The following is a 24,545-nucleotide window of genomic DNA, read 5'->3' on the forward strand; positions in this document are numbered from 1 at the left end:
CATTTCAAAAATACATTTAGTTTATTAAACACAGCCAAGCATTTCTAAATTCAGTTCATATTTCAAGAAATTAAAATCCAAGACAAAATAACAAAGTGCTCAAAAAACTGTACTCACCCTGCCCTAGATTATATATATATATATAATTATTTTTTTATTTTTTTTAAAATAAAAGTTGTAGTTTTCTGACCCATGCTTGAGACGGTTACACCACGGCTTAAAAATATAAAGAATCAAAAGACAAAGCAGTTTTTATAAAAACAGGTCCATAAGACAAATAAATGTATAACCATTCACTGCATTTTCTGCATTTTAAATTATGACAAATTATTTAAATTTTTATCTTGTCGCATCAATAACCCATTGATCTGGAAGCAGAATCAGATTTAACTGTGATTTTCTGCTGTAATAATCAGTTTAACTGGTAAGATCCTCAGAGGAGTTCTGCATTCATTACATAAGAATGGAAAGACAGTCTCAGTGAAGGACGTCCTGAATGTGAGTAAATGTGTGTTAGTTACAGGATCAGAGAATGACACTGTTCCTCTGTCAAAGTCCAGCTGAACTCTCACACGCTGAGGATTCACTTTAACAGGAAAGACAGTGAAGGGTTGATCTGGGGATTTAGAGCTGTATTTGCTGTTCCCGTACCACACACACCAGACATTAGACTTAATGAAATCCAGTCCCTTCCTCTGGTTTGATGCTGTGGTTATTCCAAAACTCCAGTCCGTATTGTCACCGACCTCCACATCCCAGCAGTGTGTTCCTGAGTTAAAGCCCTCAGATCCCAGGACACATGCATACCTGTCAAACCTCTCTGGATTATCAGGAAGTGTTTTATCTACACGACTGAGCGACACACTGGTCAGATCAGACGAGAGTGTGAGATGAGGATTTGCTGTGTTTGGATCAAGAGTCAACGGAGCTGTAAAGAGAAGAACATCAGATTACAGGATGAAATATGATCAGAAATGTAAATATAAAACACATATAAAGACTTTCTATAAATCCTGCTATCATGACAATGGTCTGTCAGTTTCTGTCAGAATGGATTGAGGCTTCAGGTTTAATATCATATTCAATAAACACTATTGTATCCTAACACATGTTGGGTATAACGGGGCTAAAGGCTCTTTGATTTTAGTTTTCCTCTAAACCATTAGATGACACAAAAACTTGCCTCAGCACTTTCCAAAACATGCGCTTTTCGAGATGCTCGTGGAGATTCGTCTGATCTTTGAGGCGATCTCAGGCAGCAGCGCAAAGTTGATCCTGCGCTCATTTGATCTAATATTTGATGATTTTAAAAAGATTTAAGTAGCAAATACAAGGCGCTATAATTATTATAATTTAATATTATTATTATTGTTAATGTTGTCAGTTTTGTTCAAGGTAATTAAAGCATCAGTTTTTCAGTAATGGTGGAATATGTAAAAGTATGGTATTTGGGGTAAAGGCACCAGATTTAACATGATAATAAACAGCTGCTGACTTTTCCATTTGTTGACATGACGGTTAGATTCAGATGATAATTTTCATATATAAAGCTGTGTGTCCACCTTAGAGATAATCACCATATTTATAATGAAACCATCATATTTAAAAACCATCATATTATAATGAAATATAAGTTCCCATTCAGTCGGTCACTCTCGACGCCACGTCGGAGTACCGACGAATAGGAATCTCGCTTGCGAGAGCCAATCTACTTCGAGTCTAACTAAACGAGCCAATGCACATTGGCATGCAATGATTGCACCAGGTGCTCATGCCCCGCCACGCGGGTATAAATGAGACACAGGTGATTGCATCAAATTATCCTTTTGCTTCGGAGCCGAGTGGTATGCCAGATATCACTCCTCACTTCGCAGTTCGACTGAGAAAGAGCCTACCTTTTGGAAGAGATCTCTTCGGTCGGTGTTGGTGTGACAACACAGCAGCGGGTCGTGTGTTCTTCGGATCTTCTCTCTTCGTTGTCCATAAGAGCAACCACAAGGGCTGTTTTCACAGCTGGTACGGTGCGCTAGGTGGAGAGCGCTAAAAAGCCGTTCTCACGGCTGTTGAAAGCGTCCTGTGAGAGAGAGCGCGCACGACAGGCTGCACTATATTCCTGTCTGTGTCGCCGCGGCCCCACCCCCTGCGTGTTTCAGCACCAAGGAGAGCATCATTCTAAAAGAGCAACACAGAGAGAGCTTGCGTCTTTTTAAAGATGACATTCTATCTGTGTGTTTCTGGGTGCGGTGGGTTCATTTCACCGCGGGATGGTCATCAGCGCTGTATCTCGTGTTTGGGCGTGCAGCACGCTGAGGCAGCGCTGATGGATGACTCATGTTCTTGCTGCGGGAACATGACCATCTCGGAGTTGCGGTCGCGGCTCCGTCTTGCAAAAGGCGGAGCCCCCGTGCCTCTGCCGCGATCTAACCCTCCACAGAGGGTTACTTCCGGTAGTAGCGCGGCTGATTTGAGGGTGACGGTGAGCGCGCTTCCTCCAGGGAACCAACCCGCGGGGAATCCTCACTCCTCCCGCGCTCCGCAGCCAGTAGAGCTGCCGTTGGAACGAGGTGGGCCGTCCTCGAGATGCGCACCACCCGTATCCTTCGGGGGTCTCCGCGATGACGAAATGTCCATCGCTGCATCGGAGGGAGGGTCAGAGTTGTCTGGAGATGACGTGTCGGCGCAGGGGGCTCCTTCGGGAAGACCCGCTGTGCCCGATACCGATCCGGAGATGATGGCCATGCTTTCCCGGGCCGCCGAGAGGGTCGGGCTCGTGTGGAACCCTCCACCATGTCCCGAGCCGTCGAGGTTGGACGATTGGTTTCTCGGGGTGGCCCGTGCTGGTTCTCAGCGCCCCACCCCGGTTCCTTTCTTCCCGGAGGTGCACGAGGAGCTCACTAGGTCGTGGACGGCACCTTTTACTGCCCGAAACCGGCCCAGTGGGTCCTCCTCCCTCACCACCCTTGATGGCGGACCTGCAAAGGGTTACACGCAGGTTCCTCCCGTGGAACGGGCCGTTGCTATGCAACTGTGCCCTAACTCCACATCAAGGGGGAACCCGTGTCTCCCCTCCCGGGCCTGTAGGTACTCCTCCGATCTGATCGGGAAGGCCTACCAGGCTTGTGGAGAGGCAGGTTCCGCCCTACACGCTATGGCGTTGTTGCAGGTTCATCAGGCCCAGGCACTGAAGGACCTGCACGAGGGTGGTCACGATCCCGCGGTTCTACAAGAGCTGAGGGCGGCGACGGACCTTGCGCTTCGTGCGACGAAGGTTACGGCGCGTGCCGTGGGACGTGCGATGTCCACTATGGTGGTCCAGGAGCGCCATCTCTGGCTGTGTCTGGCGGACATGAGGGATACCGACAAGATCAGGTTCCTTAATGCCCCCGTGTCCCAGACTGGCCTCTTCGGCGACGCGGTGCAGAACTTCGCCCAGCAGTTCTCGGCCGCACAGAAGCAGACTGAGGCCATCAGTCACATCATGCCGCGGCGGTCAGCTGCTGCCTCCACCCCGCCGCCGGCAGCGCCTCAGCCAGCTCGTCGCCGAGGGCGGCCGTCTGCGTCTGCCTCCGCTCCCGCGTCGCAGCAGCAGCCTCCACCATCGTGGAGCCGGGCGCAAGCCGGCCGTCCCGCCCGTCCAGGCAGCCCCGAAGAGGGGCAAAGGCAAGGGGAAGCGGTCCTGAGACGGGCGACCCGGAGATGAGGAGGACTGCTCTCCAGGAGACGGTGACTGCACCGCTCCTTCCCCCGGAGGAGGGCCGGGTGGAGAATCTTGTGTTCCGTTTTGTTTCTGTTCCGCCGCTGGGCTCAGCCCCAGCGGTACCCAAATTTTCAATAAAAGAGCAGTTTCCTTCATCTCCGGGTCCCCAGGGGGCTCGGAGAGTTGTGGCCGGTCAAACGCCGGACCACTCTCATACTCCTCATGTGTCGCCAGTGGGCAGCAGCGGACGACGCACGGACACCCCACAAACTCTGTGCGGACCCTCTGCCCAGCCGTGGAATCAGGTAGGTGTCGCACGGCACACTCACACCTCTCTGCGGGCCGCCTCCACGAGACAGGTGCCTGTATTCCACCTCGCTGCCCCTCGGTGGGTACGCCGGTGGTCCCGATGATCCCGCTTGTTCGGTCTCTGCGAGCCTGGTTAGAGCTTCCCAGTCCGTCTCGCTGGCTCATTCGGACCATCAGGCTCGGCTATGCGATTCAGTTCGCCCGGCGTCCCCCCAGGTTCACGGGCGTCCGCTTCACTTCGGTGAAAGCTGCAGACGTCCGTGTCCTGCGTGCGGAAATCGCAGTCCTACTGGCGAAGGACGCGATAGAGCCGGTCCCTCCAGCCGATATGAGGACAGGCTTCTACAGCCCATACTTCATTGTACCCAAGAAAACCGGTGGGTTACGGCCAATCTTGGACCTGCGAGTACTGAACCGGAGCCTTCACAAGCTACCGTTCAAGATGCTCACGCAGAAACGCATTTTCGAGTGCATCCGTCCCCAATATTGGTTTGCAGCGATCGACCTGAAGGACGCGTACTTTCATGTCTCGATTCTCCCCCGACACAGGCCGTTCCTGCACTTTGCGTTCGAGGGGCGAGCATATCAGTACAAAGTCCTACCCTTCGGGCTGGCCCTGTCCCCCCGTGTCTTTACGAAAGTCACGGAGGGGGCCCTTGTGCCCATGAGAGAACAGGGCGTTCGCATCCTAAACTATCTCGCATCCTAAACTATCTCGAGCAGTTGTGCGAACACAGGGACTTGGTGCTCAGACACCTCAGCCAGTTGGGTCTTCAGGTCAACTGGGAAAAGAGCAAACTCGCCCCCGTGCAGAGGATCTCTTTTCTCGGTATGGAGTTGGATTCGGTCAAGCGGACTGCGCGTCTCACGAAGGAGCGCGTCCAGTCGATGCTGAACTGCCTGAACACGTTTCAGGGCAGGATGGCGGTTCCACTGAAACATTTTCAGAGGCTCCTGGGGCATATGGCGGCTGCGGCGGCAGTAACACCGCTCGGCCTGCTTCATATGAGACCGCTTCAGCATTGGCTTCACGGCCGAGTCCCAAGATGGGCGTGGACACGCGGCACGTATCGGGTGAGCATCACTCCGTCCTGCCGCAAAACCTTCAGCCCGTGGTCAGATCCCGGGTTCCTTCGGGCCGGAGTGCCGTTGGAACAGGTATCCAGGCATGCTGTGGTCTTCACGGATGCCTCGTCCATGGGCTGGGGTGCCACGTACAACGGGCATGCAGTGTCAGGGGTTTGGACGGGCCCGCACCTGCAGTGGCATATCAATTGCCTCGAGTTGCTAGCAGTACATCGTGCACTGAGCCGACTCAAGGGCCGGTTACGGGGCAAAGATGTACTGGTCCGTACGGACAACACGGCGACCGTTGCGTACATCAACCGTCAAGGTGGTCTACGCTCACGTCGCATGTCGCAACTCGCCCGCCATCTCCTCCTCTGGAGTCAGAAGTGTCTGAGGTCGCTTCGGGCCATTCATGTCCCTGGGGTGCGCAACCGGGCGGCCGACGAGCTGTCACGAGCTGCGCTTCCGGGAGAATGGCGGCTCCACCCCCAGGTGGTCCGGCTGATCTGGGTTCAGTTCGGGGTTGCACAGGTCGACCTGTTCGCCTCCCCAGAAACGTCCCACTGCCAGTGGTTTTATTCGCTGACCGAGGGCACACTCGACACGGATGCACTTGCGCACAGCTGGCCCCAGGGCCTACGCAAATATGCGTTTCCCCCAGTGAGCCTACTTGCACAGACACTGTGCAAGGTCAGGGAGGACAAGGAGCAGGTCCTGTTGGTGGCCCCGTATTGGCCCCACCGGACTTGGTTCCCAGAACTCATGCTCCTCGCGACAGCCCCTCCTTGGCCGATTCCTCTGAGGAAGGATCTTCTAACTCAGAGACGGGGCACCCTCTGGCACCCGCGTCCAGACCTCTGGAAACTTCATGTCTGGTCCCTGGACGGGACGCGGAGGTTCTAGGTGACTTACCTCAAGAGGTAGTTAACACCATCACTTCAGCTAGAGCACCGTCTACGAGACGGGCCTATGCCTTGAAGTGGAACCTGTTCGTCGATTGGTGTTCTCTCCGCCGGGAGGACCCCCGAAGATGTTCGATCGCGTCAGTGCTTTCCTTCCTGCAGCAGGGGTTGGAGCGGAGGCTGTCGCCCTCCACCCTCAAGGTTTACGTTGCTGCTATTTCTGCCCATCATGACCATGTAGAGGGTAAGTCGGTGGGGAAGCACGACCTGGTCGGCAGGTTCCTTAGGGGGGCGAGACAGTTAAATCCTCCTCGTCCTCCCTCCATACCCTCTTGGGATCTTGCTCTGGTGCTCCGAGCACTGCAGAATGCCCCATTTGAGCCTTTGCAGTCAGCAGAGCTGAAGATTCTGTCCATGAAAACTTTGCTGTTGGCTGCATTGGCCTCCATCAAGAGGGTAGGGGACCTGCAGGCATTTTCGGTCGACGAATCGTGCCTGGAGTTCGGGCCGGGTGACACCCACGTGGTACTGAGACCCCGGCCTGGCTACGTGCCCAAGGTTCCCACCACTCCCTTCAGGGACCAGGTGGTGAACCTGCAAGCGCTGCCCCTGGAGGAGGCAGACCCAGCCCTAGCTTTGCTCTGTCCCGTCCGCGCTCTGCGGATCTACGTGGACAGAACCCAAAGCTTCAGGACCTCAGATCAGCTCTTTGTCTGTCACGGAGGCCAGCAGAAGGGAAAGGCTGTCTCCAAGCAGAGGATGGCCCACTGGATAGTGGATGCCATCACCTTGGCTTATCAGGCACAAGGCGTGCCCTGCCCGCTCAGGCTGCGAGCACACTCTACTAGAAGTGTTGCATCCTCCTGGGCGCTGGCACGTGGCGCCTCGCTGTCAGACATCTGTAGAGCTGCGGGCTGGGCGACACCTAACACGTTCGCTAGGTTTTATAGCCTACGTGTAGAGCCGGTCTCCTCCTGTGTTCTCACCTCAAACGGGTAGAAGCACTGAGAGGCCCGGCTCTTGTCGGCTTGCTGCGCCTCGGCGCTTAATTCTCCAGAAGCAAACTCTGTGAGTCCTCCACCGCCCTCGGTGCCGGGCGTGGCGGAGCGTCCGGCATCAGGCCCCTTACCGCTGAATCCTGGAGAACCGGTAATTGGCTGGGGCCATGTGAGTGACCCTACGGGGATCCCACACTTCTTCCACGGTTGCTCCTCTCGGAAGCCCGTGTCTTTCCCTTGGGAGAGCCCTCCTTTTAGGGATGGAGCCCCCCTCACGGCGGCGGGCTACGGCTCAGCTCGGTCCCCACATAACTCCCGTGGTATGATGTGGTTCCGCAGCGGCCTCCCATTGGGCACGCTTTCCCAGTGTTATCCAATAGTCACTGAGCGGGTCATGCGGAACAGCAGTGATGGACTTCTCGGTGTGAGCCCCGTCTCATCAGGTAAGAGAGCTCAGGAGGCTCACACAGGGCACTGGAAGGGGGCAGAGTCTATGGCGCTTTGGTAGGGATTCCTATTCGTCGGTACTCCGACGTGGCGTCGAGAGTGACCGACTGAATGGGAACGTCTCGGTTACGTATGTAACCCTCGTTCCCTGAAGGAGGGAACGGAGACGCCATGTCCCGTCGCCATGTCCTCTGTCCCTGCCGGGGCGCCAGTCTACCTACTCGGCTCCTCAGCAAAAAAGATAATTTGATGCAATCACCTGTGTCTCATTTATACCCGCGTGGCGGGGCATGAGCACCTGGTGCAATCATTGCATGCCAATGTGCATTGGCTCGTTTAGTTAGACTCGAAGTAGATTGGCTCTCGCAAGCGAGATTCCTATTCGTCGGTACTCCGACGTGGCGTCTCCGTTCCCTCCTTCAGGGAACGAGGGTTACATACGTAACCGAGACGTTATTGTTATTACTGTAAATATATATTAAATTATTATGGGATCTCCTTCAACGCTTTCTGAATCTTTACTTATTTAAATTATTTTGTTTCTATATTTTTCAGATATATTTCTATATTAACATATTTAATTACAGCATATTTATTATTTAAAAAATAATTATTTTATTCATCAAAATAAACTGAAAATAGTTCAAACTTTGCTTAAGTGATTGTTTTGAACAGGTATTAACTTAGACATTATTAAAAACATATTATTTTAGCTAAAGTATTTGTATTAATACTGTGCCTTTTGCCCCATGTGTGGCCCTCTTCACCTCATACATTTGACATATTTTTTAATAAAATAAACCACTTTTATGATTTATTTTTACACAAAATCTGTTGCTCCATAAATGTTCAACACAAACCTGTATATCTTTCTGTATATTATACACTATAGGAAAGCGATCATAAATCCTGCTATCATGACAATGGTCTGTCAGTTTCTGTCAGAATGGATTGAGGCTTCAGGTTTAATATCATATTCAATAAACACTATTGTATCCTAATACATAAGCAGAGACCATGAGGAACAGACTTCTGTAGTCATTATGAGTTCACTGTATGATCTGATGATCTTCTGAAATACAGTTCAGATTCACTCAGAAACTCGAGTGATTATTAAATATATTTCTATCAGATGTTAATGCTGTGTGTGTTTCTATCTGAAGGATGTTTTGCGCTGGTGTCAGATCTGCTGAGACTCACTGTGTTGGACAGTTTCCAGCATCTTCTTCCAGACTCTGGACCGCAGGTTACCCAGATAACGGGACACATCAATCAAAGCTCCAGAACTCATCCGTGGATCCGGCTGTGGGATCTGGACTCTGGAGGAACATTCAGGAGTCAGAACTGCAGTGAATTTGAGTTCAGATCCACTGAGAGAAGAGATACGAGCAGCTCACTCACCTTTCCATTGAGGCGTTAAAGTTCTGGAAAATATAGAGTTTGAAAACATGTTAATATCTTATCAAACACTCTCATTGTCAGTGAGTCTCAAGTTGTTTTATGCTCAAAGAATGAAGCCAGATTGATTGGTCACCTTTAGAAACGAGACGTCATTGGCTTTCATCATCTCCTCCATGTCTCTGATTGTGTGTGAAAGAGCTGAGATGTGTGTGTTCATCTCCTCCAGCTTCTCCTTCATCCCCAGCTTCTTCTGCTCCTCTTCCTCCCTCAGTGCAGTGATTGTAGCTTCTTCTTCGTCTCTGAGAAACTGATGAAGCTTCTCAAACTCTTCTTTAATCTGACGCTCTGTGTGCTCAGCTTGAGTCTGAAATCACATCACATTCACTTCAGTCAGCTCTGTGTGAACACACACTCCACTAATGTCAATAATAAACTGTTTGTGAATGTTGAGTTTTTAACTCTTTACACATCCTCACCTCGATGTGTTTGATTGTTTTATCACACTCTCCTTTCATTTCTTCTCCATGTTTGAGCTTGTTTTGTAAGGACGTCAGCGCTGTATTAAATTCCTCCTACAGGTTAAGATGAAAATCTGTGAAACTGATGAAGCTTTAAGAGGTTTAAACATTGTGTGTCTGGATGTTTTTATTGTTATATTAATATTTTTATATTGAATGTGTTAATCTCAGAAGCATTTGTGCCTGAAAATGGCAGGACAAATATCTTTAAATGATTTAACTGCAAATTATGAACATCAAGAAATCACCAAACAAATGTGTTTTTTTGCAATGGCCAATTCTTAATTATTATATCCCTGCAGTTGAAAATGTGTGGTTGTACAAATGCAAATACAGGAAGTGAAAGTACACTATACTGCCATAAGTTTAGGGACGCCTGCCTTTACTTGCACATGAAATTTAATGCCATCCCATTGTTAATCCGTAGGGTTTAATATGGAGTCGGCCCACCCTTTGCAGCTCTAACAGCTTCAGCTCTTCTGGGAAGGCTTTCCTCAAGGTTTAGGAGTGTGTTTATGGGGATTTTTGCCCATTCTTCAAGAAGCTCATTTGTGAGGTCAGGCACTGATGTTGGACGAGAAGGCCTGGCTCTCAGTCTCCGCTCTAATTCATCCCAAAGCTGTTCTATCGGGTTGAGCTCAGGACTCTGTGCAGGCCAGTCAAGTTCCTCCACACCAAACTCCTCATCCATGTCTTTATGGACCGACGCTTTGAGCACTGGAGCGCAGTCATGTTGGGACAGGAAGGGGCCGTCCCCAAACTCTTCCCACAAAGTTGGGAGCATAAAATTGTCAAAAATGTCTTGGTATGCTGAAGCATTAAGAGTTCCTTTCACTGGAACTAAGGGGCCAAGCCCAACCCCTGAAAAACAACCCCACACCATAATCCCCCTCCACCAAACTTTACACTTATCATAATGCAGTCAGGCAAGTCCTGTTCTCCTGGCGACCACCAAACCCAGACTCGTCCATGTGATTGTCAGACTGAAGCGTGATTGGTCGCTCAGAGAACACGTCTCACTGCTCTAGAGTCCAGTGGCGGCTGCTTTACTCCACTGCATCCCACGCTTTGCATTGCTCTTGGTGATGTACGGCTTGGATGAGCTGCTCGGCCATGGAAACCCATTTCATGAAGCTCTCTACGCTGTTCTTGAGCTCATCTGAAGGACACAGAAGTTTGGATGTCTGGAGCTGTTGACTCTTCATAAAGTTGGTGACTTCTACAGACTGTGACCTTCAGCATGTGCTGACCCCGCTCTGGGATTTTTCATGGCTGAGTTGCTGTTGTTCCCAATCACTTCCACTTTGTTATAATCCCACTAACAGTTGAGCGTGGAATATTTAGTAGTGAGGAAATGTCAGGAATGGACTTATTGCACAGGTGTCAGCCTATCACGGCCCCACGCTTGAGTTCACTGAGCTCCTGAGAGCGACCCATTCTTACACTAATGTGTGTAGAAGCGTCTGCAGGCCTAGTGCTTGATTTCATAACCCATGACATCTATTTTTTCCAAAAATGTTTTGTACCAATGCTGTTACATTCAAGATTTGAACATTAGAGCATTCAAAGCTTAGTGGATAATTTTATATCAGTAGTAAGTCGTGGAGATTTAGTCTGAGCAAAAGTAAATAGGCTACTATTCTATTCTATACAAAAATATTACTGTGTGTTTTTCACTGTATTTAGCATGAAATTAGAGATATTTGTCTTACCTTGTAAGATGAAACCACTTCACTGATGGGTCTGAATGTGTGTTTGGTGTGTTTCTCTGAGTCTCTGCACACGACACACACAGGCTGTTTGTCCTCCAGACAGAAGAGTTTGAGTTTCTCACTGTGTAAACTGCAGATCTCCTCAGACTCTGATGAACGCCTCTCATTTCTCTCCTTTATCAATGATTCACACAACTTTTTAAACTCTAGATTAACTGGAGGATCTTCTTTTGAGGATCTTCTCCTGCAGACGGGACACTCCTGAGTGTCCTGAGTTTTCCAGAACTGTTGTAGACACTCTTTACAAATACTGTGACTACAGGACAGAAAAACAGGAACCTTGAAGATTTCAAGGCAAACAGGACAAGTAGGATCTTCAGCAGATTTTGAATCCATTTCCTCGTCTTGTAAAAGATCCAGTAATCTACAATTATCTTTCACTTTCTAAAATTTGAAAAGTAAATAACGATTACAATAAAAATCTAATTTAGAAATACACAAAAATCCTAATGCAAATCGTCGTCCTCTGTTCTTCACAACACCGACTCGTTTTAGCTTTCAGTAAAAATGAAAGGTAGAAATAAAAAGTCTAGTCACTTCCTGATAATGGTTTTATTAGAGGGTGGAATCTCTGGCGAACTTTTGGACCTTCTGGGGCCGGTTACATAAACCACTAAAACTAATCACAAGCTAGTCATCTTTTCTTTCTTTAAGACTGTTCATAACACTAAGTAAATCATATAAAAATGTACATTGGCATAATTTGATAGTCTTATAGTATGAGACATTAGCAGTTCATCAAAGGACTGTCTCATCCTCCAGCTGTAGTGCTCATGATCTCCACTAGGGGGCTCTCCTCCAGACTCTTGTGCTGTCTTATCATGGACTACATTACCCATAAACCCCTGCCTGGACTCATTATGCTTGATTATATTCAGCTGTCTCATTACCTTGTTAAATCTGCCTATGATTTCAACATTTCTATTTCACATTTAAAACGCATATTGAGAAAATTATTGATAAACGTAGGAAAGTACAACATTTTATGCAATGTTTGGTGGGTAAGGATTGGGGGCCTGAGAGGATGGCAATGAGAAGTATGTATAATGGACTAATACGTTCAGCACTTGATTATGGATGTATAATATATCAATCTGCTTCTGTGAGCGTGCTGAAGGAATTGGACAGGATTCAACATAAGGCATTAAGGTTATTAACAGGGGCTATCAGGTCGACTCCTACTGCAGCATTGCAGATTGAAACGGGAAATGCCCTGAGATCTTAGGAGAATGCAATTATTCTCAAATATTAAATTATTGGGTCAGTATACAAGGACATGATACAGATCATCCAGTAAAAGATCGTTTAAATCCATGGTGGGAAAAAGAAAAGTTTGAAAACAAGACTTTTGGATGGATGAAGTGATGAAAGAAATGGAAACCCTTGTGAAAAAAAAAGTGCACTTTAGTGTACTTTTATAAAGTGTACTTATTACACAGATAATATACTTATACTAAATACACTTAATTGTGCAATTAAATGCAATGTTTTCGGTGTACTTAACACACATTATATGTAATTGATTTCAAATTTATCACATATTAAGTTGAAATAAAATACAATAAGTTGCAATTAAGAGTGATTTTTTGGAACAACTTAAGTGGTACTTAAATACAACTTTATATGTACTTTCATAATCGCTTCTAGTGTATTAAAATTGTAATTAAAGTGCACTGCTCAATGTACTGACATCCATTCTACTTAAAAACAAGCAATTAATATGAACTAAAATATACCTTAACGTAATTTACATGTACACTCTAATATAATGAAATACATTTACATTTTTCAAATAATACAGCTGCAATTTCGTATAATAAGCACATCCAAATTTAAATCCTCTACATTTATTGACAAAACAATCTGTAAAACAAATATACAAAAAAAACTTTTTTTTGATGCCCAAGAAAAACCCAAAAAACTACTTACACAAACACAAATTCATTTAGAAAGAGTCTGGAGGACAATGAGGATTATATGCAATTATATGTAATTATATGCATTATTATATATCTCCCTCATTCAAAGGTACCTAAATCTACCCGTCACAGAAAAGTACCTCACACAACAGATGAATAAATACAAACAAATGGAAAGAAAAGAATCGTTTCATGTACAACACTAAGGGTAACGTTTAATTAGTTAACTACTTAATTTAACATGAACTTAGAATTAATAATAATATAAACATTTATTTATCTTAGTTAATGTTAATTTTAACATTTACTAATTAGGGGTGTAACGGCACATGTATTCATACCGAACCGGTTCGGTACAGGACTTCCGGTACAGTGCACGTGTGTACCGAGCGGTACGAATGCAATCTTTAACAGTTAACAGACGGCTTGTTTAATGAGTGGAACACACTTCAATACAAGTTTCCATAAGAACATATGTATTCTGTCAATTTTATCATTAAATTCAAGTGATGCCATATTGATGCTCTTTAAAGGGTCATGAACCCCCCCTGCTGCAGCGGTGTTTTTTCACACCTTCGATTTGAAAAAGCTTGTTAAAAGGGGAGTGGTCGACTGTGAAAAGGTGGGATGGTATTGTGTGGAAAGAGGGAATGGTTTGCATAAATAGGGGAGTGTCAGTAGGTGCATTAAGATTAGCGATACCAACAGCAGCAGTTACAGCGGTTCTGAGACATGTTCTTGGTTCACGATGGCATTACCACAGTGAGATTAAATGAGGGATGAGTACAGCGAATGAGAGAGCTATGAGTGGCGTGCAGCAGAGATCGCAAATCATTCAGCTCTTCAAACCAGCATAATTCAGTGAGAAATGAAAATAAAGGTTATTCTGCATGACGAAATATTTTGCAAACGTGATAAAACTATATTTGTCCAAATATGCACGCTGTTTGGCAAGATGAACAACGCGCCGACGTGATAAGAGAACGTGAACCACCCATGCGATGTGACAGAGATGTGTAATTCTAGATCGGGGTAAAAGCGAAGGGGTTTGAGGCTAGTCTCGACCGTGCATCTGAAGCAGAGCGACGCGCGCTGGGTTGCCGTGACGATCCGCGCTGTCTATCACTCGGCAGCTAAATCTATATCTGCCCAAATATGCAGCACACTGTTTCACTAAGAGCCCGAACACATGCGGTTTAGTGCATGGCTGTGACCACAAATAAAACGGAGAGGACGTGGCTTTTGTTCATTAGCCTACAGATTACAGATTGGTTATTTTGCACTTCTGACATAGATAGTCCACGCTTGGAGGTTCGGCGTGCGATTGCTCAAGTTAATTTTACTTTACCGAGCCTTTGTAGCAAAGGCTTCCACAGACGGCGCCGGTTACAGCTCGCTCGGCGCCCTTTACGTTATTTCGTATCAGCACAACGCCTAGCTTTCCTCCGTGACTTTTCCGCACGCTGCTTCCAAAACTTCCCCACCATGTCTCTACAATAATGATGGAAGACGAGCCTGACGAAGTGACTGTCTCATGCATATTAACTAAATTATCTTGTATGCATACTACAGTGCAGGGATTGGACTGAATGAGCTTTATGTCATGAATATATACCGAGAATCGCTCGGAGCGGTCGACGTCAGCATGTGCCCAGCAGCCCATACTTGGGCAGAAAAGGCCGCGCCGACGTCAGCATTTGTGACGTTGCTCCGACTAAGCTTTTCAAACCGGAAGACAGAAATCGCTCTGAAAAATGCAAAAATAACTATTTTCACATATGAATACCATTAATGAGTACCCTTAGTGTTTTCAATCATGTGCAGCCTATACATATCTGTTTACATCTCAAAAAAAGTGTTTTGGGGTTTCATGACCCTTTAATGTGACATGACAGATTGCTGTAAAGACACATCAGTTCAAGCAGCACCGCGGCACGAGTGAATGCGATCACCTTGTCATAGTCAAAGAATAAACATGAATTAACATCAGAAGGTATGTTAAGGATACATTACAACTTACTAAAACGTATCACATTGTGTAATCGTTCAGTGTTTCAACAGCAGAAAGACGTCGATAAAACACGAGAGAGATGAACTCTTTCACTAAATGTATGCATTATATTAGCCTATATATTCATCATATTCTACTTAACCTGAAAACCTGAAAAAAATCTAACCTATAATTAGATTTATAAGTTAATGCAAAAACGGTCTTATGAGAAGTTTACACGTTTGCATACAATGCGAGTGCAAGTAAGCCTCCCTATATAGTCTACACTATACAGCCTTCTTTGTCGTTTGATTAATCAGAAACAACAAGGCAATTATATATTACATTCTGAATCAAATTATAATCTTTGTGTGCCCTTTGTTAGAGTTAAGCTTGGTAAAACGTCCTTCAGATAAGTCGCAGCCTCAGATTGGAATTTGCTCCAGACTGAGTTGAAGCTAAAAGATCTGGTGACATTTAGTCATTTTAAAATTTGACTACATCATTTTGAGAGTAAATGAATGGTGTGTAATTGTTTTTGACTGGTTGTATGTTTTATGTTTTTTATGTGACTTTTTATGTATAACTGTACATGCAAACACAGCTGCCTATCTTGGCCAGGACAGGACATTTTAATCTCAGTGAGTTTTTCTCCTGGTTAAATAAAGGTAATAATAATAATAATTAGTAGAGATATTTTTTATATTATATTTTTAATTCTTTAAGAAACCTTTAGTTTAGGACAATTACAATTTGTTCAGTAAACCAATAAAAAAAAAAGAAGCATTTTTATATTTAGTGTTCCTCCCCGAACTGTCAGCTTTGTGTACGGTTACACCCCTATTATTAATGCAATCTTAAAATCAAAAGCTGTATATGTTAATTATTTAATGCATTGTTAACTTGCATGAACAATGACTATAAATTTAATTAACTAGCTTTGAACTATAATTTATTAAGCAAGGTCAACAACTATTAATAAACACTGTAAAAAATTAAATAAAATAAATAAATAAAAAGAAATCACTGTTAGATCATGTTGGTCAATACATTAAATAACGTTAACAAATTAGATCTTATTGTAAAGTGTTACTGAACTTATAAGCTCTTAAACCTTTACTAGCACCAAAATTAGGACCAAAAGGTTTATTCTAAAATCTTATTCCAGCATTAGTAAAAGAAAAAGAAAAAAAGAAAAAAAAACTGAAGAACTCCAAAGGCACACAAAATTGTTTGTCACCAACTCTTTTCAAGTTGTTTGGAAAGTGCTGTTTATGTCAGTGTCCCAGAAGCTCTCCATCAGTAGGAAACTGGCGCACCATCTCTCCACAGTAGATGTGAATGGACATGTTCCAAAGAGGCAGGAAAGAAAAAAATATATACCTTGAGGAAAGAAAAAGAAAACGCAAAGAAAAAACTTGTTTATAAAACAGATCTATCCATTATTATAATTGGCTCAATTAAATTAAAACGATAGATGTACAGTTTATATTCACACAGCAGTATCTGTATGAAAAAAAGAAGAAAAAAAAGAAATAGCCATAAGAGGGATCATAAAAATGAGCATGTTGTCTCTTTTTTATCTAGTACTGCCCTGATGAAGCAGTTTATTCTGCACGGTGTGTGTACGCTTTTGACCACACCTGCATCCCCTATGTGATGAATTACCTCAGTCGTCAGGGTAGAATGATTGGAGAGGTTCCTTCACGTATCCCACTGAGCACATCATCTTCACTGACACTGGACTTTAAAAATAGAGAACATTTTAATAATGGCGATCACATTCCGATTTAATAAATTATTATAATGCAATCTTAGATACATGAATATGAATAATACAATCTTAGATACATAGGAAACATGATTAATGTTAATTCACCTCCCGAGTCCATAGTGCGTCTATCCTATCTGCGATTAAACTAAATAACTACACTGTAATAGAGAGCTACCATGTTACGGTGAAAATGTAAAATCAAGAGAGCTTATATCAAGATATACTTACTTGACTCGTTATTTGTAGCATATAACGTCTCGTCATCTGTAATGATCCAAACGGTTCGCTCCTCTGTTGTCTGTTCTCTTCAGCTTCATTTTCCTCACGCATCGAGATGACGCAATCATGGTGGACCGCGCATTTTTCAAAATCATGACGTAGTATTTTTGGCGCATGTGCATTGAAATATTAAGTATAAATATAAAATAAGATATTTCGTGCATTAAATGTTGATTATAAATCACTTATTAATTATCCATTTCTGTTCAGGTTGTTCTAACACACTGTGTAGTTGGACTGTATTTCAGAGAACTTGACTCATTCACCTAACTAAAAGTCAATCATGTTTACAGTGAGTCTGATTAAAATGAAATGTAGCCTATTTTAACTGAATTTTAATGCAAATTAATTTGGTTTAGATTTGTTCAACTTTTTCTTGCAATTAATGCAATTAAATGTGTGTTTAATCACCATACAACAACATAATATTGAAAGTAGGTTATTCTGTACACAGATGTAAAGTAGCCTACAGTACATTAGACAACTCCTCTCATAAAGATTGACAATGTCAAATTATGTAGAAAACTGACACTTGTAGTTGAGTTCATAGGAGCTAGTTATAACATTTCAACAGTATGTTGTACTGGAGTGTAAGCCAGTGAAATTTTGAAGAAAAATACATTAACCAATGTAAATTTGGACAACTCATTTAAAAAAAAAAAAAATCATTTATTTTCCATGTGCTTTGTCATTAGTAAAATAAGTGCACTTTATGAAACAAACTCATAATTAAAATGGTTTAAGTAAATTTAGGTGTAGACATTATTACAAGGTGCATTTTTAAAAAGCGCACTTAAGTGTGTTTATAAATAGTCATACAAGTGTACTTTCTTTAAGTGAAAATTAAATAGATATTATTACAAAGCGCACTTATTAAAAGTGCACTAAAGTGGGTTTATAAATATTGTCATGAAAGTGTACTTTTTTAAAGTACAAATTAATTAGATATTACAAAGTGAATTTTAAAAAAGTGTACTTAAGTGTGTTTAGAAATATTGTCATTAAAGTGTATTCTCTTTAAGTACACTTAAGTGGCACTTAATTTTAATTATATCATTATCTACAAGTGCAGTTTTTAAAAAAATATACTTTAAATATATTAAGTGCACAAAAAATACACTTTCAATACAATTAAGCACACTACTTTTTCACAAGGGGAGCGCACTGGCATACAGCGGAATATCTAGCGCAGCATCACACCAGTCTGCGTCGCTGTTACGGCTGGCTCATATGCCGCAACATAAAAGAGGCAAACACTAAATGGTTGAAACAAACCAATTTATTGATAAAACAAGAAAACAGTTATTTAACAAACAAAAGAAAACCAACGTCTAGGGGGAGAAAGAAAAACACACGTGTGGTAACCAAAATATTTCTCTGACACATAAAATCAATAAAGAAGGTTCTATTAAGAAAATGACAAACAGGAGAAACATGGCGAGAGAGAGCGAGAACAACTCTTGAGCACCCAGACCTTATATCCCAAATGCCATAATAGAGGGTTGATTACTGATATAATACACCTGTCGCCCAACTAACATCTGCACTGTCTAGCAGAGCCAGCAGGGGGCAACAGGCGGGCGTAACACCTCCCCCACAAAAAACATTCCTCTAGGAATGTCCAAAAAACCCGTTCTCCACCCGTTGTCCTTCACTCCACTTGGTTCCGGCTTCCTGGGCCCTAGGAAACAGGATAGAAAGAGGAGAAAGAAAAGGGGAACAAACTACCGAACATACACTCACGCTCTGGGGGCATCAGCAATAAAAAAAAAATTGGCACTGGCACAAGTGTTTAATATCAAGGAAAAGAAACTCTGTGAGTCAAAATAAATTCATCAGCCAACACAGCCGCATTAGCTAAGGTCAGGGCTTTTTTTTCATTCAAATAAATAGACACAGACCCTGGAACACAGTTTTTAAATTCTTCTACCAGAATTAACTCTCTCAACTGGTTAAAAGTTTCTATTCCCTTAGACTGACACCATCTTGTGAACATAATCTCTTTTTCCCGAGCGAATTCAACACAAGTTTGGTTTTCAAGTTTTGTGTAGCCCCGAAATCGTTGGCGATACGCCTCGGGCACCAACTCATACGCTCTTAAAATAGCAGTTTTGACTTGTTTAAAATCTGCACTCTCTTCATCAGAAAGAGAAGCAAACACTTCCTAAGCCTTCCCTTTCAACACACACTGTAGAAGTAAAGTCCAAACTTCTTCTGGCCATTTTAGAGAAGAAGCAACTCTTTCAAAATAAGCAAAATACTTATCTACGTCACGTTCACAGAATGGAGGCACCATCTTAATATTTCGACCAACATCAAAAGAAGGCCGCACAACCGGAATAGATTTAGAAGCTTCAGCTTTCTTAACTTCCAGTTCGAGCTCTAGATTCCTCACCTCGTACTGCCTTTGTTCACGTTCACTCTCACGTGCATACTCTAATTTTCTCAACTCAACCTGAGCACGCTCACGATCCTGTTCAAGCTCCAATTGTTTTAACTGAAGTCGTCTTTCCCATTCCTTATCTTTTAATGCTTGAGTACCTTCAAACGATAGTCTCTCCGTCTCAAACTGTGTTTGTTTCTCTCTTGACATTACATCTCTCCCTACTCTTGGAGATAGTACCTTACCAAAAGTCTCATCTCCCATACCAAGAATTCCTTTGGCTATCAACTGGCTTTTAACAGCCCTTAACAAATCTTCTTTGCGCTTCTTGTCATTACTAGTCAAAACAATAGCATGACTCTCTGCAAGTTCTAAAAGTTGTTCTTTGGTGCACCTATCTAGAAACTTTTCAGAAAGCTCCACATTCAATTCCTCATTTGAAGTCATTTTGAACCAGCATAAACTTACGCAATTAAATTAGCTGATAAGTGTACCACAATAAATCCAAATAATCTCAATAAACCTCCTTTAAAAAAAAAAATGTACCTAGTGCCAGAAAACAGCCTAGACTGAAATGATTATTCAATATCACCCATATTGAGATAACATTTCATACAGCCTAGCACAATAATCCACTAAATAACACCAGAAACATAAGATGAATGAACCACATTTAGCTTTTATCATTCAACTTAATCTCCACAGGCCCCAAAGTCACTGTTTCAATAAACATTCTAGTGCTTTAATGTGGAAAAACGATCCTGGTTTATAATATGAATTTATACAACCCGCATTACCCGCGATGCAGTGTTACTTTACCATTAGTGAACAATCGGTCGTCCTCAATAGGCTACAACAGCGATTTCCCGATTCACTAATTATCTGTAACCTGCGGTTGTCCCTAACACAACAATTGTGTAAACAAAACCGAGTTTCGCATAATACCAACACGCAACAAGCAACATGCTCTCTTTATAAAAATTTTTAACGATAAACAGGGAGAAAAATAGAGTACTCACCAGGATTTCCATTGGCCTTACATCTCCGATATACCTGCTTGTTGAAACTATCCTAACTAGTCTTCAAAGGACTGCCGGGCTCGAGGCGACTTTAAACGCTAAGCCTCGTAACAGCTGTTCTCCAAATGAGCTCAGCTGCGCGAGAAGCGTACCCCCACCCAGGATTTCCTTCCAAAACTCCAAACAAAATACAAAGAAATCAACAAAACAACAAATAGTGTTTCGAGGGAAGGACCGCTCATGCGCAGCCCAGCTGAAACACTCTAACTAACCGGAGTGCAAGCCAATCCTCAAGAAATCCTGAAGAGACAATACAAATACTCCCTCAAACAAACGCTCAAAATCCAGGGACGAGCCCCCATTTTTATGTTACGGCTGGCTCATATGCCGCAACATAAAAGAGGCAAACACTAAATGGTTGAAACAATAAACCAATTTATTGATAAAACAAGAAAACAGTTATTTAACAAACAAAAGAAAACCAACGTCTAGGGGGAGAAAGAAAAACACACGTGTGGTAACCAAAATATTTCTCTGACACATAAAATCAATAAAGAAGGTTCTATTAAGAAAATGACATAAACAGGAGAAACATGGCGAGAGAGAGCGAGAGCAACTCTTGAGCACCCAGACCTTATATCCCAAATGCCATAATAGAGGGTTGATTACTGATATAATACACCTGTCGCCCAACTAACATCTGCACTGTCTAGCAGAGCCAGCAGGGGGCAACAGGCGGGCGTAACAGTCGCTCACATGCTCTGATGAAAAGGTGGTCAGTGTCCTAAGCGTGGCGGTCGAGTGCGAATGCCGTGTGATTTTCGAATCTGAAACCAGTGCATTTCATTTGAAATGTGAGTGTCACGATATCATGTGGAGTCACTTTGTCGCCAGTACCCCGATGTGGGCAGGGTTGCACTGAAGTGACGCCCCCTGACTAGAGCCATGATTTTCTCTAAATAGAACAAATTGATTATACATTATCAACCTACAGCATACTTTCACAAGGAAGAAAAAGGAAAAAATCTGTCTGTCCTGTCTGTGGTGCGGCTCTTTTTTTGCTGTGGCTGATCTAAAAAAAAAGTTTTGTAGTAAAACTACTTTAAGTAGTTAAGTTACATTCAAGCTACCCTTATGAAAAAGTAGCTACACTCCTTTCAAAAAGTAGCTAGCTATATTGAAACTACTTTATTCTTCTTCTTTTTTTACAATGAGATTTTTGTTACAAATACCTGAATAACTCTTAATGAAGAATGTTGTAATATTTGGGGTTCCAAGCAACATAATGCAATGTAATTATGATTTCACAGAGTATGGGGTGAATTCGGGTTTATTTGAACACTTTTTCCCAGTCATTTCAATGGAAAAACTGTCAGAATTATTGCAAAAATTCTGAAATATAGCCTATATCTCAAACTGGCCGTCAAAGTGCAAAATGGCTACAAATTTAACATCAGTGCAAGAACAAAATGTATGCAACTTAAATGAGATCCTCAGGAGTCAGGATTAGGCTAAAGATGCGCAGGTTACTCACAGCACATGCAGTGATGAAGCGCGAACAGAACCGCTCTGAGACTCCAGTCATGAGCTGCTCGCGTGCGCATTGCTTGACTATTTATTTTCGTTACGAATTGTTTCGTTAAAAAATGGACATTTAAGTCCACATGTCATGAAACCAAAAAACTCTGCTTCTAATCACAGGTCGAGAGCTGTCATTCCAACCAACTTCGTGATGCAGTTTGCAAACGTTTGTTGGAACAATGTTTCGGGAAACACCGACTCGGTTAACGTTAATGATGGAACTTGCGACCATAGTTAGCTAGCGACGCTTTCGCGCTTCGCTCATTGCTCATTTTCGTCAGAACTCAAAACGGACTGTAGCTTTTGGTCGCGCTACACTTATTTATTTGCACATTTATCTTGAACCCCCTCACCGAAAGCATCACTAATCGATTACGAGTGGCTCATCAGGTAGATCTATAGATAAACGTATCTTTCAGGCATTTGACCGACAGGGTTGACACTTCAGCGTGAGAAATCAGGGGTGTGGCGTGTGAAACCAATCAAATGCGTGTGTCTCACGGCCAATGCGTGAGAGTTGGCAGCTCTGCATTCATGTTTGACAGCTGCTGCTTTAAGTCAAAAAACTAAAAGTTAAACAAAAGACAAAAATATTCAGACAAATTAATACACTTTTTTTCTGATTTCATCATTTTGAGTGGAAATGTTATGTGATAGCCTAGCTAGGCCTAATTAACAAACAAGAGATATTAGCAAAGCCATTTTCATCAGATTAGGCATATTGATAATGAATGTGTATATATTGTAATTTAATATAATTCTACTTGTAACCTTCAGTAAATAAAAAATAAAAAACTCAGCCTGTATTGGGCATAAGATTATGAATGTGTTCCTATTGTGAATTAATTTAATAAACTTAAACTTTAATAAACAGTATATTAACGTGTCTAAGAACATTATTCATAAAACATATAAATATCAGTATGTTAATATGTAAACCATGTTTATTTTATTTACTGACGAAAACTATATCAGTCAAAGCTCAGCGTTATGAGGGGAAGAGACAGGGCAAGATAAAAACAGAGAAAGAGAGATGTGGAGATAAAGACAAATAATCTACTGCTCAGTGACATGGTTTTATATTTTGGCCTTCAGAACATCTTAAAATGCTCATATGTAGATCATTTGGGATATCAGGTTATAAACCTGTCAACATTATCGGGTACGATTAATGCATGTAGGCTACAATATGGCCATGCAATAAGGTATTAATATTAGCTTTATACGTAACAGCCAATATCCTACGCACTGTAAAAAAATTATGACAACATATGTTTTTACATTGTTTTAACTCATCAAAATAAGTTAAGAAATGTTAAACTATTTTTTATTAGTTAAACAAGATGTAACTCATTTTTTAAAGTCAGTTTAACATAAGATGAAATAGCTTAAACATCCAATTGTACTGCAAAAGTTCAAAATTTGCCTTATTTTACAATGTTAGTATGAATGCTAGTAAGCGTTATTAGCGCAATTTGGACCCTAAACTAAAGTGTGAATATTTTTTCCCATAGGCTACGCTCACTGTGTGCTAACCCCCTAAAATGACAATCCTATAAACGTCCCTGATATGAACAGCCATCAGCAGGGGCACTAATGCGATCACTTATATACTGCTACGTGCTACAAAAAAACAAAAACTGTGATTGGTCCCCGGATTTCAGGAATCAAATCGCGGCAGAATGGCTAGCAGAAAACGTAAGGAGAAAGGTGGATGGGAAGAAGTTAAAGAAGAACCCAAGTACAGTGTAGTACATAGTACACCATAGTACAGTGTCTGCTGCGCACGGCTAGGGGCGAATGGCCGGATGATGGGCCTATTTGGGAGAAAGTCCAGGGCTGTTTTTTAGCCCCAGTCCGTCCCTGTCCAGCTGTGTTGTTTGGTTAAATGATGGTGATGTTCAAGCAGTCTCACGGTATAAAAACAGAGCTCAACAAAATCAACAGAAAACCGTACCGATCTGAGTCTCTTTCATGCCGTAACGCTTATTCAGATCTGCTTCTCCTTCTCCCAAACGTTTACATATTAACATGTAAAAGTAGACACAAATTATTTTATACATTTCTCACGTCTGTGCTTCAAGTATTGTGAGACGGCAGAACATCCTTGTTTTCTTTATTTAACAAAAAGAAAGACTTTTTCTCGTATTGTACTAAAAAATAAAATAAAAATTGTACTACGCACGGTTTAAACCAATTAACGGTGAGCTTTTAGGCGAGTAAGCTTCCGTATTATACATTGAATAACTGTGATCTAAACTTACATTTACACTAAAATACCATTAAATTTACAGTTTTTGGAAGTGAAAAAGTCATTGTGTAATTTAAAGATAAAAAAACGTAAACTGATATTCCCAGAATTGCCTGCAGCACTTCACATTTGATGTATTTTCACTGAAATTACTCTTTTTTCTTAGTTTTTTTCTAACCAGTTATGTTCATTAGGGTTTAATGTTACATTTAATGTTGTTAAATTAATGTTTATTGC

At 42.7% G+C, this 24,545-nt stretch overlaps 1 protein-coding gene across 1 annotated transcript; it reads right to left on the reverse strand.

The window, feature by feature from the left end:
* Positions 1–386: 386 nt before the first annotated feature.
* On the reverse strand, positions 387–11,448 carry LOC137092154 (nuclear factor 7, brain-like). The gene is made up of 6 exons (XM_067456415.1): positions 11,053–11,448; positions 9,299–9,394; positions 8,956–9,186; positions 8,823–8,845; positions 8,622–8,740; positions 387–928 (listed from the first exon to the last, which is right to left on the reverse strand). Exons 1-6 carry the CDS (start codon positions 11,446–11,448, stop codon positions 387–389), a joined length of 1,407 nt encoding a protein of 468 aa, XP_067312516.1.
* Positions 11,449–24,545: the final 13,097 nt, after the last annotated feature.

This window comes from Pseudorasbora parva, chromosome 11, assembly GCF_024679245.1.
Source record: "Pseudorasbora parva isolate DD20220531a chromosome 11, ASM2467924v1, whole genome shotgun sequence".
NCBI lineage: Eukaryota > Metazoa > Chordata > Actinopteri > Cypriniformes > Gobionidae > Pseudorasbora > Pseudorasbora parva.

Coding starts and splice junctions, on each gene's coding strand:
- LOC137092154 (XM_067456415.1), bottom strand. CDS start 11,448: ATGGATTCAAAATCTGCTGAAGATCCTACTTGTCCTGTTTGCCTTGAA. Junction 8,846..8,955: donor ATGACGTCTCGTTTCTAAAG/GTGACCAATCAA, acceptor TATATTTTCCAG/AACTTTAACGCCTCAATGGA. Junction 8,741..8,822: donor TTTAACGCCTCAATGGAAAG/GTGAGTGAGCTG, acceptor ATGTTCCTCCAG/AGTCCAGATCCCACAGCCGG.